Raw genomic sequence first — 18,461 nt, 5'->3', positions numbered from 1 at the left:
ATTAAGCCCACATGATTTACAACTAACGCCGCATTGGTATGCACATGTGATCACATTCCTTCACATTCCTGAGGCAAGAGAGATGGCGGGCTTTTCCGTTAATAGCAAGGGAAGGTCTTTTAGTAGGTGCCATCCTGCATCGGGTTATTTTCGAGGGAAGTTTAAGGAAGTAGAAAGCGAAAGATCGACGGCTGATAACTGGTTGAAGCGCGAGCGAGGATCACGATGTTCTACAACGAGCAAAGGAATGTGCTCACGTGCGTTTACCTTTTCATTTGACAGCTGTAACCCACGTGACCCTAAACACACGTCTTTGTCGCCAACGGCAACTGTTTTGTGCGGCTCCGAAAAAACAGTCTACCTAATTCGGTAGTACATGTTCAATGTACTTTCTGTAAATTTGTTAAGCCCACAAGAGATAGGGTCCTTTACACTTATCACAACATAACACAATGACATTTGTTTAAGCTCAATAATATTGATAATTTTAGCTAAAGAGCTAATGGAGATAAGCATTCAAACATTAGAAAAAATTTAGGGCATATTTATTTGCAGCATACGCGTATACCGGAAGACGAGACGACGTATTTATTTGCGTCGCATTTCTGGTTATGCGTATGGGGTACGCGAATAAGCAATGGCGCAGCGTAGCAAACTAATTAAGCAATATTGTTCTTGGTATTACTGTTTCCTTTGTATGTCCTTGATTACCTTATACCTTATACCTTATTATAGGAAATTAACGATACATGTAATTAACGCAAATTTAAAAAATTTGCGTTAATTTCATGTACCTTAATTTACGTCATTATTAATTAAAATCACACTATTTTCCAGCATTGTTATTTTAAGACGCCTTTAGTTCCGGAAAAGTTATGTTTAACCGACATTTACTTCTCCGTCAAAGCTGCAGGAATAACAGAGGCAGTGGAACGCTGGAAAGCACAAGGATGGGATGCATTCCATCCCTGGATCCATTCATTTAATATTAGTCACTATTTGGTCTGTTTAAATATCTTTGTTGTGTATGATTTATCAGAATTAAACCTCGAGTTCTGTTGTTGGAGGTTGTTGTTTTGACTTTAAAATCACGCAGGTTGCAATAAAAATTACTACGCATCAAATTCGTGTTAATTAACTGCATGTGAGCACATGCCACACAACGATTCGCGTTAATTAAATGCATGTTAACATACATTCTCTACAATTCGTATTAATTTGATTACGCATACATTTTGTTCCCGTTGTTATTAAAATGCTTCGTTATATTCCTATAATAAGGTAACCCCAAAGGAGAGACTGATTGTTGACCTATTGTATTCTCGTGTCAAACGAACCACATTTGTGCCGAAAAAGTTTTAGGGCTGTGCAATTTTTTCTCTTGCTTGTTTGAGAAAAATAACCGTACAGTTTGATTAAAGTGAATCTGAAGCAAATTTGACCCCAGAAAATATTACTCAGTATTACACAGAATACGAAGACGCAATTTTTGACTACGTTTGTGTGTGAATTTGCAAGCACAGGGTTGAAATGTACGACTTGAATGCGATTAATCGATATGCTACCGATTAATCGTATACCCTCCACATGTAACCAGGAATGTGACGCAAAAGAAAAGGTTCTCGAATTTTCAATTTTTTGTAATAAACTCAAAGCAGAGAGAATTGCATGTAACTATATGCTCGCTAGGTCATTTAACGGGAAATTGTGAGTTCTCCATTATTCGCAAATAAATTCATTCCTCACAGAAATATGAATTATGAATTTTAACGTTCACTCTTGTTGTTCGTTTGCTTGCTTGTTTGTTTGTTTATTGTTGTCGTTGTTGTTGTTTTTCGTTAAACCTTATTTTAGAGAATACCTTTGTGCACCAATTTAAAATTTCCTGCTTGGCAAAAATTCTGAAAAGCTTGAGATAGCACTATCGATTCTCATTTCCTTTGATTCCCTTTTTTTATCATACTGATCTAATATGAAAGTATAAATAATTCGGAACCACCGGCGTGCAATGGCTGTTTTAGCCTCGTGCTCCTCATCATCTATTTTCGTGTTAAAATCACTGATCATATCAGCACTGTCGTATTCTGACTAGCTATATTCCTTTCACTACTCAATAAAACTTATTCTGTGGTATTTTGTGGCAAAAAAGCCAGTACAGGAAAAATTTCTCTAATCTTGACAGGTCTTTCCATATGTGTCTTGTTGTTTACCCAGGGGATTTGGGAGTTATCGACGCATTTATTTGAAACTGGGTACGCGTTAGAAATGCGACATGTATATGCGTATGTTGCAAATAAATACGCCCTTAACAAGTAAACATAACAAGGTTAAAAACCATAACTTGCAGGAGGTTCTATTGAAAAGTGTAGTCTAACAAGGCAAGCATTACCCTTTGGGTAAATTTTTCATGTTGTAACAACAATTACCTTTAGTGGTCTTTTGTCTTGAAGACTTGACTTGGGTAGTATCATCTTCACCATTGCTTCCGTTGGATCCACTTGCATGGCTTGAAACACTTCTCAGGTGTTTATAACAATGACTGTAAAAATACCTTGTACAAAGATGACTTGGTAAATGGTGTCTTCTGCCGCATGCTGTTTGATATGTAGAAAAATTATTAGTACAGGTCTCATGCACACCGGTCCAACAACCTGCTAACTCAATTTTTATAGCTGCAATGCATGCTACTGTCATTAATACACTTGCATTATAAGATACACCGTCTTCAAAAGTGGCGCTGCATTCTGTAGTTGCTACATTATCCCTTATCCATGTAACTTTTGGATAGTTATTTAGCAATAAATTATGGGATGAGGCAGAGTATGATATGAAGAATTATGCAGATTTAGGAATGTGCTATCCGCCGAAGCCGAAGGCTGAGGCAGATAACACCCTCCGAGATCTACATAATTCTTCATATCATACAATGGCCAAATTCAATAATTGTTTTATTATTCATTTAAAATATTTCTGAAGCTCCAAATGCAGAAAATGAATTTAATGTATGTTTTGACAGTACGCAAATGCTTTCCAGTCAAAGAGTATTTTTGAGTCAGAGAAATAGGCTTAACAAGCAAAAATTCTTTCAAGACTTTTCAAAACATTTTAAAGCTTATCGAGAATTGTTCGGCAAACCGACTGAAATCAATTTCAATTTGTTAAGTTTTGTGGCATATTTGTGCTATATTAATGACTTCATTTGCGTTTCATGATTCTCTACAGGGTAAATTAAATATGCTGAACCTTTTTTGAGTACGGTTCATTTTAAGTGAAGCTATTTTATTCGGACTTAAATAGCAAACAGCATTCTCCACTCTTGCTCGTCGATTGAGTCGGACTCAAATCAAATCAAATCCGCGCATATACAACAAAGATTTTGCGACACATCTGTTTTTAGTTTCTTTTCCAAACACATTACGTCTCCGCGCCGGTTTAAATGTGTACCTCAAATTTTGAGGTTATTAAGCATTCATATATTCAAGCTATTGTTTTAACTCATTGCTTATTCATTCCGATCTATTTGCCGACAAGCCGGCATGCATCTGAAGATCGTGAAAGGCGCAACATCTTTGATGTAGGTGAGATGTATTTCTTTTGTTACCAGACTGAATAAAATCTCCTGGGAATCTGCTTCACTGATTTTATTTTCTATGCCTCTTTAATGCGTGGAATGATTGATTAACTTAAAAACCGCAAATTTTTTTAAAGCCAGTGCCGGGAGTGGACGTACGGGCGTAAAGCAAGCTCCGGTATAATTTCTGTTAACCGCATGTAAATATCTTCGATACAACCAAAGCGAAAAATCATTTAAAAAGGAATACTTTTTTTCAAGGAAATAATTGAAAAGCGATGTTATTGTGCCGGCCGCGTTTGTATACGCCATGACACGTGTAAGCTAATAAACAAAGCCAGTTCTTTTCAATTAGAAAATAATTGTTTAATGCAAATCAAAAGCTTGGCGTGACACACGATAAAGCTAAGCAAAGGTTATCTTTGGTAAACTTGGCGAAAATTAGAAAAGCTCGGCTAAAAGCTTACTCGCCCGTAGCACGGTTTCACATTCAACATCGTTTTTAAAAATCGTCACCGAAGGCTAGGTAAATAAAGCTTATAGATTTCCCCGTGTTCACAATATTATAAATCAAGGTTTCATTCGCTTTGTTGTGCGCAAAAATCAAAATATCAAATCCCTTGTTTTTATTCTGCGGTGAACAGACGACAACGCTTTACACATAAAACATGGCGGGTTACAAAAACAAAGCACTCACTTACGGTAGCTTATTGCTTTGTTAGACTAAATTAAAGTGAATCCTCGATTAATATATCGCTTTGTGCACTTAGAAAGCTAGAATAAAATTTCAGCAACAAAAGGAAGAGTTTAAATTTATACAAAGTGATCTGGGCATAAAACACGCGTCGGAATTAACTCTGTAAACGCATAATTAACTCTGTAAATTGAGACCGCCGCTCCGCGCTCGGAGGAAACAAAACTAATTTCGCCTCCAACGATCAAAACAACTCGTTCAAGATCTCTTTTTAAAGCTCTCGACACGCTCTTTACTAATATATAAAGATAAAAGCTAAAAATACAGTGCGAAAGACTTAAATCTACAAAATGTCTGCAGTGGTTATCAGACGTTCAATCACACTTCAAGAACAAAAGGATACGTTCCCAACTCCGTTCGCTCAAGGTAGGTTAATTGCTCTATTGTTCTGTCTTTTGAAGTCACTTGGGCGGCTTCTTCCAAAATATCTCACCTTTTTAGAAACGAATAAAACCGAAGTTGTGCGACACGTTTTCGGTGGCTGCCGAAACTTATACCCAAAGGAAAAAATGGAGCCTTCAGGCTACAATTTCCAGCGGTATTGCCCATTTCAGAAAGACACATTTAAACCGGCGTGAAGACGTAATGAAGTTAAAGTAGAAAAAAAAAAACGTTATTTGCCAGCCTAGGTTGGTCCGTATTGGGAAAAACTGTACCCTCAGTATTGAGCACGGCCCTCAACCTGCGGCCTCGGGCCGTACTCAAGCCCTCGGGTACAGTTTTTCCCAAATACGGACCTCCCGGCCGGCAAATAATATATATTTATCCCTATGATGATAATATTTATCGAGTTATGCCCTAAAACCCCTGCCATGACCTCATCTTACATGTAAGCCCTGGACTTCTTAGGGTATAGTTCAAAGTTTCTTATACTGACAAAACCCCTAGAAGGGTTGCGCAGTTGTGGGGGTAACACTGCCTGTACGTTCAAGGGTTAAAGGCTGAAGCAAGGAAACTGTCAAAAACAATCATGAGCCTCAAACTGACCAAATTATACAGTACCTCCACATAATTGAAGCTTATCGTGAACGGAACCTTTACTCAAGAAGGAGAAACCCTTCCATCGCAAAAAGAGTCCGATCCTCACATTCTGCCGTGGACATTTCCACAAAGTTGCTGACATTTTCTCTCTCTAGATCTTTCATTTCACCATCGGTGGACAAACCACCATGTTGTTATTAGGTAACCGAGCTACATTTTTGTCCGAGAAAATCTTGGTCGAGTCCATCCTAACCTCGTTTCCAAGACCGCTTCAACGAGGTTTGTGTTATCACATGGCTTTGTCACATGATCGAAGGCAGCGATCACCTGACCATCAGCCTTCCGCCATATTGACTAGCAGCTGGTATTTTCTGGTGGGATCGAACTCTAAATTTTCAGAAATAAAATGGCAGATCAGCCGTCTTACGTCGCTTTCTTCGGAGTTATGGGGGCAACCTCAGCGATGGTGTTCAGTGGTAAGCATGATTTATTCCTTGTTATTCTTTTTTGGTGTGTTTATGTATGTGTTTGTACCATGCTGATCATGAATTCGGTAAAAATCAATCTTAGCCCTAGGAGCAGCTTATGGGACAGCCAAGAGTGGAACAGGAATCGCTGCTATGAGTGTTATGCGACCAGAATTAATCATGAAGTCTATAATTCCAGTAGTTATGGCGGGTATCATTGCTATTTACGGACTGGTTGTAGCTGTTCTTGTCGGCAATGGCAGTAAGTTCATCCTAATCTTTTTGATATGTATGAAAATGACGTCACCCTCTCGTTCTTTCGTATACTTTGAATAGTGTTGTTGGTTAGAAAATTTGATGTCAATGTTCTGTTATTTGGCAACTGAAGCGATATGGAGTTCATTTTAGACAAGACATACCAATATATTTGCCAAAGCACTTTTCTTCTCAATTTTCTATACCTTATTTTGGCGACACTTTAATTTAGCGATATTAGCGATTTTTCAAAAAATCACTAAATTAAAATGCACCAAAATTAAGTGTCGCTTAATTTAAATCATCGCTAAATTAAAGTGAGTATAATATGAAATTCCGCCATCTGGTCCGTTTCACGCGATCACGCTATTTTACCGTCGATTATAACGTGTATCGGATGTCTACGTGTATACATTTCAGTCAGTCATCTGGTCATTTCAACTTCACAACTGAAATGGACTCTTCGAATTCGCTGGTATTGAATTTCGCCTCCCCATGTGGACTACGCGGTTTCCATGTTTATAAAGAGCTGTGGAATCCGAAACTAAATGAAGAGCTTGAAACAATTCACGAGGAAAATAATCCGCACGACCGCTACGCAATTGCTGCAATAAGAAAAACTGTTAGTCGGCTTAGACCAGTCGTAGTTGGACACCTACCGCGGGAAATCTCAAGGTTTATCATTCTACATGGTGCTACTGTGAAAGTGAAGGTTAGCGACTGACTCGTCCCCAGTCGTCTCTCAGTCTCACCTATTAAGGTCATTGCCCTGTATTGCATTGCGCATCCTTACTGCGCAGAATTTTTACGCACATAAACAAAATGGCGGCTTTTTCTATGTGGCTTAGCCCGCGAGAGAAGTAAATTGTCACTTTCTCGTAAACGAGTCTGGTGACCTATCAATTTTTTCTCATATTTTTGGTGTAGTGATCAAATTCTTTCTGTAAAATGAAAACAGATCAATTCTTGTGTTTGAAAAATAAATTATCGCTAAAAACGTGTACTTTACTAGTACTCGCAGAGGAATTTTAAAGGAATTATATGGAATATACAAGGTCTTCCTGCTACTAAACGAATCTGGTGACCCCCTTTTTTATTTCAAAATTTAAGTTTCCTTAACGTATTAAACCAGTAGGCGAAGTTTGGTTAAAAAATTGTGTTCAGTTCTATTTCAGGGCAATGACCTTAATATTAACATGAGAAGCGTGGGGAGCCCGAAGGGTGATGGGAAGGAAGAAGGAAGGGAGCTTTTTCTCTTCCTTCCCATGATTCCCTCCGTTTTCAGTTTGACCCAGTTTCCCTCGACACAGGAGAGACAGAACAGACACGCACGTGCCCTATAAATTTTCTTTTGTTATTCGCATGTTTCAAATTCCTTTGATCCAGAATTTTGCACTGATCATATGGAGAAAGCTACTTTTGAGACTTCGGGATCGCTTTTCTCGAAAAATATTGGAAGTGTGAAGCTCTAATTCGGCACAAGGACAGAGAAATATCTAGTCGATCGGATGCCGGTGTTTTCGAGGCGAGAATTTTGATGGTTTAGCGTCAGTTCCAGCTTGAATTAGACAAGGTCGCGACCGCCGGCGGTAAAGCTGCCTGCCTTGTTTTCTCTTCTCTCTCTCTTCCAACGGTCGCTAAATGATCTCGCAAAATAAACGTCTTAAAGGGCTCGGGGCGGCAAAAAAAAACACAACAAAAGACACATTCAGCATTTCATCTTAACTTTTATTGAATCATTTAGAGTAAATTTTATATTTTGTAGTAAATCGAAGCCAACGTAATGTTTCTCTATATATCTTCTATATGCGCCATTGATTTCAACATAACCTTATGTCAACAATTATTAACCACGAACACATAGGGTGGTCTGCCTGTGCGCTGACTAGCGATTGCGTTATATACTCCTGAACTTCGCGGGCGCTTGTATTGTTCTCGAGCTATATTTGGCATTTAGCATGTGAACAAATGTTCCTGCTCATATGATTTTAATTAAATTAATCCATATTTGGTGCAGCGAAACATGCGTTCAATAATTCCATTTTCCTTATTTGGCGTGTTCGTACGTGCCCGACGATGTCAACGTGTTTTCACATCGCTCATGAGTTTTCTGAGCGGTTAGTGTAAAACAAAGACTAAAATGCAGATTGAGGGTAAAATAAAGACTGCAGACCGGGAGAAAAATGCAGACAGACGGTAAAGTAATGAAATACGAGTCACAAAGCCTTCCGCCGACTCCAAAGTTCGAAGAAATGTATGTCAGATTACTTTCACATGAGCAAACACGTGAATGGACTGGCGGTATTAAAATGTTTATATGCCGACACAAAATGTGTTCAATTTTTTACTTTTAATACGGACTTGACCTTGTGAGACTTCAAGTCTTCGTCACCAGTAAACTGGATGAAACTGAACGGTTAACAGCCCTTTTAGCTGTTTCAGGCTTTGCCCTTTCGGAAATTATATTTTTTACGCACACAAACTCATTTGTTTATCGCTCCTTGTGTGGCAGCCGGACGTGTCACAAAATCCTCGATCGTCTGCAATTCGCAATGCAAGCAAGCAAGTTAACCGCTCGCTATAAACATAAAAGTGTTGTACCTTTTATTTTTTTATATAGTATTTTAATTTATTACGACGGTTAGCGAAGCAAAGCCATTATTTATAACTTTACTGCGGAAGCGTTTAATCTGCGCCAGTTAAAAACACTTGAAAGAGCTGTTGGGGTGGAGTAATTTGATCGCTGAACGCGACCTTGCTGTGTCGGCATGGTCTAAAAGAGAATTATTTTTCTAAATTATCCTTAAACCGTCCAGTTAAATGAGTTAAATCGGGTTTTTAAACGTATCAAAAAGTTAATTTGATAGCTTTCGATCAAATTATCTATTTTGTATGACATTTATCACCACTTCATTTTCATGATAGCTCATGCGAAGTGTTGTCTGGCGTACATTTCTTCGAAATTTGGAGCAGCTAGCCGGCAGGGAAAAATGGCTTTGTGACTCATATTTCGTTACTTTACCCTCGGCCTGTATTTTACCCCTGGTCTGCAGTCTGCATTTTACACTGACCGGATTGAAAAACAATAATTCACATCAAACATAACTCATTTCTAGAATTCACATTCCTGTAGTTTCTTTTATTTCACAACATTTTTAAAAGATAATTCTATACAAAATACACATGGTCGCACTACTTAACGTATCGTTATCACTAGTCTTAGATCTTCTAACCCGAAATGTAATGAACAAACTTTGTAAAAAGTTCCTTCGTCGATCGTGAACTCCTTTCCTTCGTCTGATTTCCCCTTAGAGGTGAAAGGGGAAACTAGCAAAGAAACTTTCTCTGCTGTGGTAGATTCTTTTCCCTTCAGGTGGCATAAGCGAACCCAAAAACTCATAGGAAGGTCGAAACTTAACAGGCCAGATCGACCACGAAGCAAGGCTTTTCTAGGAAAGCATTGACTAGCCTCGCTTTCATGTGACTCGTCCCAGGCACCGACTGAGTGGTCCGCCATATTTGCATTCGGTGTATATACACAAAGATTTACAACAAAAGCAAAGTTTCTGAAAGACCGGTTTTGATACAGTTTTTTGTAAACTGTCAGTGTGGCTTATCATGGAGTTGATACCTTGTGTGGTAAAAAGCATCAAGTGTAACTTTAAGTGGGAATACATTTATGTATGTAGTTACTATAAATATACCTTTTTTTCTTTTTTTTCAGTTGGTAAGGACTACACTCTGTACAAGTGAGTAGTCATTGTTTTTACTTTCTAGTGTAAACCTGAATCACTGTAAATTTAGATTGACATAGTATCCTCCATTTTATTTATTTAACACTTGTTCTGAACATGAAGGGACAGGTGTAAAATAAGGGAGTTTTTATACAACTGTCAGATTCTCTGGCAGTTTGAATATTTAGAAGCATTAATGAAAAATTATTTCGAACAATAAGAATCATTGACACCACATATACCGTAAAGTTCCGTGTATAAGCCGCACCTTTTTCCTCTAAATTCAAGTCAAAAATCGGGGGTGCGGCTTATCTACGGAAACATCTCTGGTTGGAGTTCTCAAAGGCCTAATTAATATTCATAAAAAACTTCTCAAGACGTCATTGAATGAACATATAACAACCTGAAAACTTTGTTGTTGTTCACTACCTTTTAGTTCCTCTGCAAAGCTGTTTGAGTGAAGCCTGCCAGTCATTCGAATCGTGTCTTTCCGCCGCGTGCGAGAAGGCACCAAGATAAACGCAAATACTCACAAGGCAAATGGCCGACCGCTTCGGTTTTTTATTGACCTTCACAGCAAATACATCTGCTGGATTAACAAACTCTTATTCTGCATGAAGTTTTTATCCTGTTGCGGGTAGCAGTTTCCAAGAATCTTGAAATAAAAACGTGGTTTCTTCCGAAGAAAATGCCGCCATGTTTGTTTTTAAAGCCCAGACTCCTCTCTACAATTCAGAGCTTGGCTACTAAGCATTCGTCATTCGCGAACGATTCGAATGAATTACAAGTGTTTCAGGAGTGCTTAGAAGTGATAATCTCGAAAAAATGATATCAAGAGAGCATCCAAATTTAAGATATTGTGAACTCAAACTAAAAAGAAGGTATGACAAGTGAAATTTAGCTTTCTTAAAACTTAATTTATATTAAACATTGCAACAACCACCGTGTCAGTGTCTCGAAACTGTGCTTGTTTGCCCTTGTTTGTTTACCAGTAGAACTTCACTTGAACTTCAAACTTTATGGTATGTATATTTTTTTCCAAAATTTGAGCTTCCAAATCGGGGGTGCGGCTTATCTACGGGTGCGGCTTATACACGGAACTTTACGGTATTCAAATTTTCAATATTCAGTTTCCATTGCTTGTAGATTGTTTGGTTTGTTTATTTTATCCAATAAGTAACATCTAATGGTTCAAAAACCAGGATAAAACACACAACATATACCTATAACTTTCTACAAAATCATCACTGCTTTGTTCAGTGGCAGTGTAATGAGTCAATCTTCTTTTGAAAAATGCTACACAAATGTTTTAGACTTAAGTTACATGTAGATAAATACAAATGTAATATTTCCCACATTTTAAAACCAGCACTCCAGTGTCCAAAAATCTTTTTTTAGAAGAGTTTGAAATTGAGACTATCTTCTTATTTATTCTTCTGTGTAATCAGGAGTATTAGGTATGCAGGGAAATGACAATAAAACAAGCTACATTACAAACCGTTGTAACAGAAGTTACCTTAACACTTTAATTAATGTGTTTTTGTTGATATACTTTTCTTTTTGTCTGAAGGAGTTTTCTAGATTTGGGTGCTGGCCTGAGTGTAGGATTGAGTGGCCTTGCTGCAGGATTTGCCATTGGCATTGTTGGAGATGCTGGTGTTAGAGGAACAGCCCAGCAGCCTCGTCTTTTTGTTGGCATGATTCTTATTTTGATTTTTGCTGAAGTTCTTGGTCTGTATGGACTGATTGTTGCCTTAATCCTTACCACAAAGAATGCTGGAAAATAATCTTGCCTGATAAAGAACACATACCTAAATAACATTATTTTGGAATTAGTGTGGGCTGCATCTTCCTGGGCAACTGCTGAAGCTAATTTTTGTCACAGATTATGTTAATTTCCGTCAGACTTGATATATTTTTGTTGTCATGTTGTCAACTGGTGAAGAAAAGAATTATCCAAGGTGACATGCCAAATATTTGGTTTAATATTAGATTTCTTTCTAAGCATGTCATCATGCTATGATTTGTAATGGTTTTGTTTTAAAAAAGTTATCTACATGTAGCAATTAGTCCATTAAAGATTAATTTTATCATGATGTATACTGTAGAAAATGCTCAAATAAACTGATGAATAATTATAAACTTCCACTGTGGAGGATGCAAAAAATTGTACACAAACTTTTAGCCCATACCTCAAGTTACTTTTCTTTAGTTCTAAGGTTGTGCCCTAAAATTTCTTTTTAAATTATTGCAGTACTGTGATTTACTGGTTATCTATCATTTTTAAAACGTGCTTCCATTATCTTCACTCTTGGGACTTCTCTTATTATTACAAGTTATTAAAATAACTTGTAATAATTTGTAACTCCTATGGAGACGTCCTGTGTGGAATTTTCATGGCCTGGACCTGTAAGTCACTAGAGCACAGGCAGACCACTCAATTTGACAGACCTGTCAAGCATCAAGTGAACGCTCTTATTTCCTTTTGTTATTTCATGTTTCAAATTCCTTTGGTCCAGAATCTTGCACTGATCATGTTTAGAAAGCTACTTTTTGACTTCAGGATGGCTTTTCTCTGAACATTTTGGAAGGTCGAGGCTATAATTGGAACAGGCACAGAAAAAATAATCTAGTCAATTGGATGCTGGGATTTTTGAGGTGATAATTTTGATATTTTTGCATCAGTTCAAGCTTGAATTGGACAAGGTTGCAGCCACCGGCTATCAAGCTGTCTGCCTTGTCTCTCCGTTTGATAAAGCCAATGGTCGAAAACAAATCACTGAAATATCACTTAAAACTTAAAACATCATAGAAAGGTGGACAAAAGATCACTAATTTTTTATGAGTCGACTAAGATTTCATCTAACTTGAAACTGAGATATCCAGATCAAGGTGAACCTTATTCATTATTGCCAAAGATTTCTTTAAATTTCTTTAGTTTGTCGATCTCCCGTGAAGTGCATACACTGTAGGTTGGTCTGCCTGTGACTAGAGTAAGTAAATCAAAGCAGCAGGGAAAAAAATAATTTTTGTGTGACGACACTGCAAGAAGACGGGCAAGAAGAATAATGTGATGCTAAATACTGTGACATACACTGTACATGTTAAACTGTAATCAGGATGTAGAAGGTGTTCATTAAAATGATTTCAAACACATTATGTAGTTTTAAAGATTGTTTCTTTACCAGAGAGTATGACCATAAGCAGCTCTGTTTCTTTTTTTTTAGTTAAGCCCCCCCCCCCCCAAAAAAAAAAAAAAAAAAAAAAAAACACCTTGACATATATAAAAACAAAAAGCCGCTGTATGTACCCTAACTGATACATGGTATGAAACAGGCCCCTCTTAAACAAACCAATCACTCTATTAAACCCCCTCTCCCTCGAAAGGTCCTCAAACACCTGGCCGCAAAGTGTGGATAATGTTATCAGGGTTTGTACGGGTCCAGGAAAGTCCTGAAATTTTATTGTGGCACTTTCTAATAAATAAATAATAAAAAGTATTTTTATAGTGCCAAAATCCACTAATTGCTCATGGCGCTTTACAATAAAAAAATATTAATAAAATGATGTTAACGCCTGTGTCGCACATGGAGGTTGGGTGCCAAGGAGCCCGGGGGCTGGAGCTGCCGACCCCGAACCCAGGCAGCAAAAACACCCCGAAAGCCTGCCCTAGCCACAACCCAGCCACGAGCCCCGCCCGCCACACCCAGCCCCGTCCCAGCACCCGTCACAAGAGTGAAATTCGGTGGAAGAAGAGAAAAAAAAAAAAAAAAAAACTAAAAAAAATATTACAAGTAAGCCACAACGCCTCGAGCACTAAACTCAGTGAAGCTACGCGACTCAGTGAAACTACTAGCACGTGCAACGGCGCACGCATAGGAACATGGCAGGTAACCGCTGACCACAAGAGCGCCGGAAGTTGCCCGCAGCGCTTGACACGAAGTAAACGCCATGCAAAGGAAATAGCCAGCCCGCCAATGTACGCTAATAAACGCCACGCCACGCCAACGCCACACAACTACAGAGCAGCCACAATAGCTCCTAGTCGCTAACTAAGTTAAATAATATATTTAACCTTGTTAAATAATATATTTAACCCCATTTAAAAAGTTAAAAAACTCTAAAAAAATTTAAAAAACGGATATTTACAGATATAAGTTCAAATGTACCTAAAAAATAATAGTAATTAAAAAGCCTGTTTAAAAAGGTAAGTTTTCAAATGTCTCTTAAAAATGTCAATAGAAGGACTTAATCTAAGTTCAAGTGGGATTGTGTTCCACAGTCTTGGGGCTGCCACGGCAAACGCTCTCTCTCCATGTTATTAATTTTGCTTTGGGGGTCGCAAGAAGGTGCTGTGTAGATGATGTTAAAAATCTCCGAGAGGTGTGATAGTAAAGTAACTCTTGCATGTAGCAAGGCGCTGCCCCATGGAGAGCTTTGTAGACTAGTAAGAGAATTTTGTAAATTATACGATAGCGGACAGGTAGCCAGTGTAGCACAGGGGTAATATGATCGAATTTCCTAGTATGTGTAATAATTCGAGCTGCCGTATTTTGAACGGATTGTAATCTTGAGTTCTTTCTAGGAGTGGAAAGTCCTGGGAAAAGACTACCGGTGTCACAGCCGATTTTGACCCCCGGTCAATATCCGCTAGCGGATATTGACCCCCTTTGCCGATTTTGACTCCCCCTAAACAATTGTTATTTAAGCTTTGTTTCCCTCTTTATACTCAAACTAGAAAAAAACGCGGTGTTAGCAACTTTATTTAACTTTAAACTAAAGACAACGAGAGAATATTAAACACACAACAGTAAATGTGTTTTTACGCTTTCGGTATAAGAATAATTATCATACCGTGAACAGGTACCGTATTTAATCGAATAAGCGCCGCCCCCGAATAAGCGCCTCCCTCGAATAAGCGCCGCATCTGGGACAAAACATAGGCACGCTAAGCGTGCAGGAGTTATTTTTTCAATTTATGGGGTGGCTTGGGGTGAAACTGGGTGATTGTCCTGTTGGGATGGTTTATGTCATGGGTTGAGCTATTTGTGTATGGCGGCCCACGGAGTCACTTTTTTGCACAAAATTTGCTTGCAAACAAAATAATTTTTACGTGCATTTTGATACATCTGAACTGTTTTATTCAATACGTAAATTTTTATCATTATATTGAAAAACAAGAACTAATTTAATTATCAAAATGTCACATAATGGCACGTTCTTATTCTGTTTAAAGCGGTTATTTTGTTGCCAGCTTTGTAGCACCCGTAACGTGATACTTCTGTTTGTTACGGAATACTTTTGGCTTTTTGCCAAACACTGTAATATGATACTGTTGTTTTTCTCACTTTTGTAACATGATACCTTTGTTTTTTTGAAAACTAACGTAACACGATACCATTGTTTTTCTCGAAAAAGCCATGTCTTCATTTAACACGCTCAATAGTCATTGAACGAAAAGTACTGTAATAAACGAAGTAATAAACGAATCAAATCAAAAACCACTCTCTTCGGGAATGTTCTTTAAAGCGCAGTACACCTGGAATATTTGTTTCCTGTCAGAACTGTTCAACAAAGATTTTGGTTCATTCACAACGTAAATTTTATTCAACAAACAAGAACTAATTGAGTTATCAAATTGTCACGGAATGGCACGCTCTTATTCTGCTTTGCTATCGATCGTAGTTGCTTTTAACAGCAAAGTTAATACTTATATCGGTTGATTAAATGTTTGAACGAAATGTTTTAATGGTATAAACACAAACGCCACTTCTGAATTGGTGAATTGAGCAAGACGCTCAAGAGACTTATTAAATTAATTGCGGTTTGCAGTTATTTAACGCCACGGTGTCTCCAGTATTATATTTAGGAATCAAAAGAAGATTCCTTTCCATTTCTTCGATCGCGACTCTTTGTAAATATACCCACAGTATTAACATCATAATGACAACATTAATCTTTAAATCTGAGCTAATCTGCTGTGTGCAAATGCTTTATGTAATTTTTACCACGGTCAGGAAAGCTTAGCCTCTTCAAAACGAACGCTCGAATAAGGGCCTCTTCACATGAGCCCGGTTTACGGGCTGCCTCAGTTACCAGGACGGATTTTGACCTCTGTTCATATGGAAAATTTTAGCCCGGTTGACGGGGATAAAATTCAAGAAACGAAGGCAAAATGGCGACACATAAAGTTGCATCTTTCGCGACTATCGTAGCTTTTTTGACCCTTGTAACTTTATTAATAAAGCTAATTCGCATATTTCTGAAGTGGAAATAGATACAAGGCAAAATTAAACCATTTGGACCACCCAATTACGAAAGGGAGGCTATTTTCTCAAAAAAAGTTGCGTCCCGGCGACCGGGCTGGAGCGTTCATATGGGAAATTTTTTTTCCCGGTTGTCGAGATCTCGGTTGCAGAAACCGAGATATCGGTAACCGGGCTGGCCCACCTTCTCATATGAACACATCCAAAATTTTACAAGAAAATAGGAGTGAACCGAGATCTCGGTAACTGGGCCAGCCCGGTCAACCGGGATCATATGAAGAGGCCCTAAGACGAATAACAATTTTGTGTTGGCCTTTTGCTGACGGCGCGTGTGTTGTAAGCAGGCGAGCGTTACGAAAAACACGTTTTTAATCGAGGGTTAATTCACAACTCACCAATTCCGCCTCCTACAAATCTAAAATCTTCGAACGAAATCGCTCACTACAACTGTGTCAGATTGCTTCCCCTTTATAAACTTCAATTTGATTGGTTCTGATAGTACCTGAAATCTGATTGGTGTGACAAACACACATACTTCACTGACTGATTACAGGTCCATCGCGCCGACTAAGAGCTATTTTTGAAAAAATAACTCAAAAAGTTAATAAGCGCCGCCCCCGAATAAGCGCCGCAGTCCCGATGCAGAGCTTATTTGAGAAATTCTGTTTAACTAAAAACGGCACTATAAACACTATAAAGCAACTCTTAAACAAACTTGGACATTTCTTTCCATCAAAAGCGATGCTTTGCAGTTCAAAAAGTGATTGTTTTACCGCTCACCCATTTGTTTTAACATTCTTACAATACGTAGTTCTGTAAATGTTGTGAAGGGCGCGAACTTTGCCAGGACAGCTAGCGCCACTTCTCTCTTCGGCAAGAGACGAATACTGACACTCAAAAGACGCTATTTTCGATAAATGCAAAATATTAGATTCTTTGTGGCGTCCAAATTTTAAATAAGCGCCGCCCTCGAATAAGCGCCGCACTTGTCGCGCGTAAAATTAAATAAGCGCCGCGGCGCTTATTCGAGTAAATACGGTATTTACAAAAAAAATAAAATATCTAGTTTCACAAATAATTCAAAGAAGGGATAAAACTCGCGTTTGCGCTTTTTGTGAAAATCGTTTTATTTCAATTCAAGTTCAGACGTATACAACAAGCTAACCAAAAAAATCAATTGTTAATTTGGTTCTGCACTTTAGCCTAGGATCAACTAAAATGACACTTGATTTTCGATTGGAAAACGTTGCTTCGGGCCGTGTTGAGAATAAGCGTAACATAGATTTTGCAATGCGCATGCATGCTGTGTTTGGTAAACACCGAGAGTTACCTTGTCTATTTCGTCTTTTCAATGTTCATGAAATATTCGTATTAACATTTAATCGTCTTTTCTTTTATTCGTTTACGACTCCAGGAGTACGATAGCAAAGTAATCGAGTATGATCACTTTTGACGGGGGGGGGGGGGGTCAAAATTCGCGAAGGGGGGTCAAAATCCGCTAGCAAATATGGACACCCGGGGGTCCAAATCTGCTAGTGGATTTTGACCGGGGGGTCAATATCCGCTAGCGAATTTTGACCGGGGGGTCAAAATCGGCTACAGTAGGACACCGGTCCTGGAAACATTCTCGTCCCCTAGCCTTTTCGTTTCTCTCAGCCGGCTTAGCACGAGAAGCCCAGCCAGCTAAGAGAAACTAAAGGGTTATGGGGACGAGAATGAAGTAATAACTGAATCCTCAAAACTAACATCATGTACAGACAGTACGGAGAAATACTGATCGAGATCTTGGGGTGAAAGGGTTAAGGTGGCTTAATACAGTTTTGAGGGGATAAGTGAGCCCAACTTTTAACTCTCTTTAAAAATATTCAGGAATGTTCTTTCTTTCTCTTATTACTGTTTTTTAAAGCATATAGCCATATTATGCGACATTTGACCAATAAAAATGTTAATGAACAATCAATAAAGAGCCAAAATGAATGGCGAGTGCTTAAGAGGGGACTGGGCACTAGTTGTTTTAACAGCGTTTTTCTCAAAATCTACCCGTACACCCCACCTCAAAATTTCAGAAATTACAAATTGGCTTTGATTAAACATTCATGCAAAGTAAAATAAAAATCTGTAAGACAGATTTTTCGCAAAATAGGAAAATGTGATATTTTGCCCCTTTAAAAAAAAGCTCAAATTCTGCCTTTCAGATTTTTATTTTACTTTGCATGAATGTTTAATCAAAGCAATTTGTAATTTCTGAAATTTTGAGGAGGGGTCGTACGGGTAGATTTTGAGAAAAACGCTGTTCATAGTGCCCAGTCCCCTCTAAGACTCGGCCATTCATTTTGGCCCTTTATTGATTGTTTATTAGCATTTTTATTGGTCAAATGTCGCATAATATGGCTATATGCTTTAAAAAACAGTAATAAGAGAAAGAAAGAACAT

At 38.2% G+C, this 18,461-nt stretch overlaps 2 protein-coding genes across 2 annotated transcripts in view; one reads left to right on the top strand and one right to left on the bottom strand.

The window, feature by feature from the left end:
* The window catches only part of LOC144653077 (proton-coupled zinc antiporter SLC30A9, mitochondrial-like), an 81,929-nt gene extending 76,392 nt beyond the window's left edge, over positions 1-5,537 (bottom strand). Inside the window, exons 1-2 of the mRNA XM_078512994.1 lie at positions 5,328-5,537; positions 2,427-2,594 (exon numbers count right to left, since the gene is read on the bottom strand). Of these exons, the coding sequence (XP_078369120.1) occupies positions 2,427-2,594; positions 5,328-5,448 (289 nt within the window). The 5' untranslated portion in view covers positions 5,449-5,537. The remainder of the gene's footprint in view (positions 1-2,426; positions 2,595-5,327) is intronic.
* A 70-nt stretch (positions 5,538-5,607) lies between these two features.
* LOC144653089 (V-type proton ATPase 16 kDa proteolipid subunit c) lies at positions 5,608-11,581 on the top strand. The gene is made up of 4 exons (XM_078513016.1): positions 5,608-5,782; positions 5,877-6,035; positions 9,753-9,777; positions 11,333-11,581. The coding sequence occupies exons 1-4, from the start codon at positions 5,713-5,715 to the stop codon at positions 11,547-11,549; spliced, it is 471 nt and encodes a 156-aa protein (XP_078369142.1). The 5' UTR covers positions 5,608-5,712; the 3' UTR covers positions 11,550-11,581.
* The last annotated feature ends 6,880 nt before the right edge of the window (positions 11,582-18,461 follow it).

The sequence above is a fragment of the Oculina patagonica genome, chromosome 5 (genome assembly GCF_052425735.1).
Source record: "Oculina patagonica isolate OP01 chromosome 5, crgOcupat, whole genome shotgun sequence".
Taxonomy (NCBI): domain Eukaryota; kingdom Metazoa; phylum Cnidaria; class Anthozoa; order Scleractinia; family Oculinidae; genus Oculina; species Oculina patagonica.
Note: the sequence above shows the minus strand (reverse complement) of the source record. Positions and strands in the feature narration are given on the sequence as shown.

Bases quoted from the DNA above. Each gene is read 5' to 3' on its own strand.
- LOC144653089 (XM_078513016.1), top strand. From the start codon at position 5,713: ATGGCAGATCAGCCGTCTTACGTCGCTTTCTTCGGAGTTATGGGGGCA. The intron at 6,036-9,752 runs GTAAGTTCATCC...CTTTTTTTTCAG, and splicing joins TGTTCTTGTCGGCAATGGCA to TTGGTAAGGACTACACTCTG. The intron at 9,778-11,332 runs GTGAGTAGTCAT...TTTTGTCTGAAG, and splicing joins AAGGACTACACTCTGTACAA to GAGTTTTCTAGATTTGGGTG.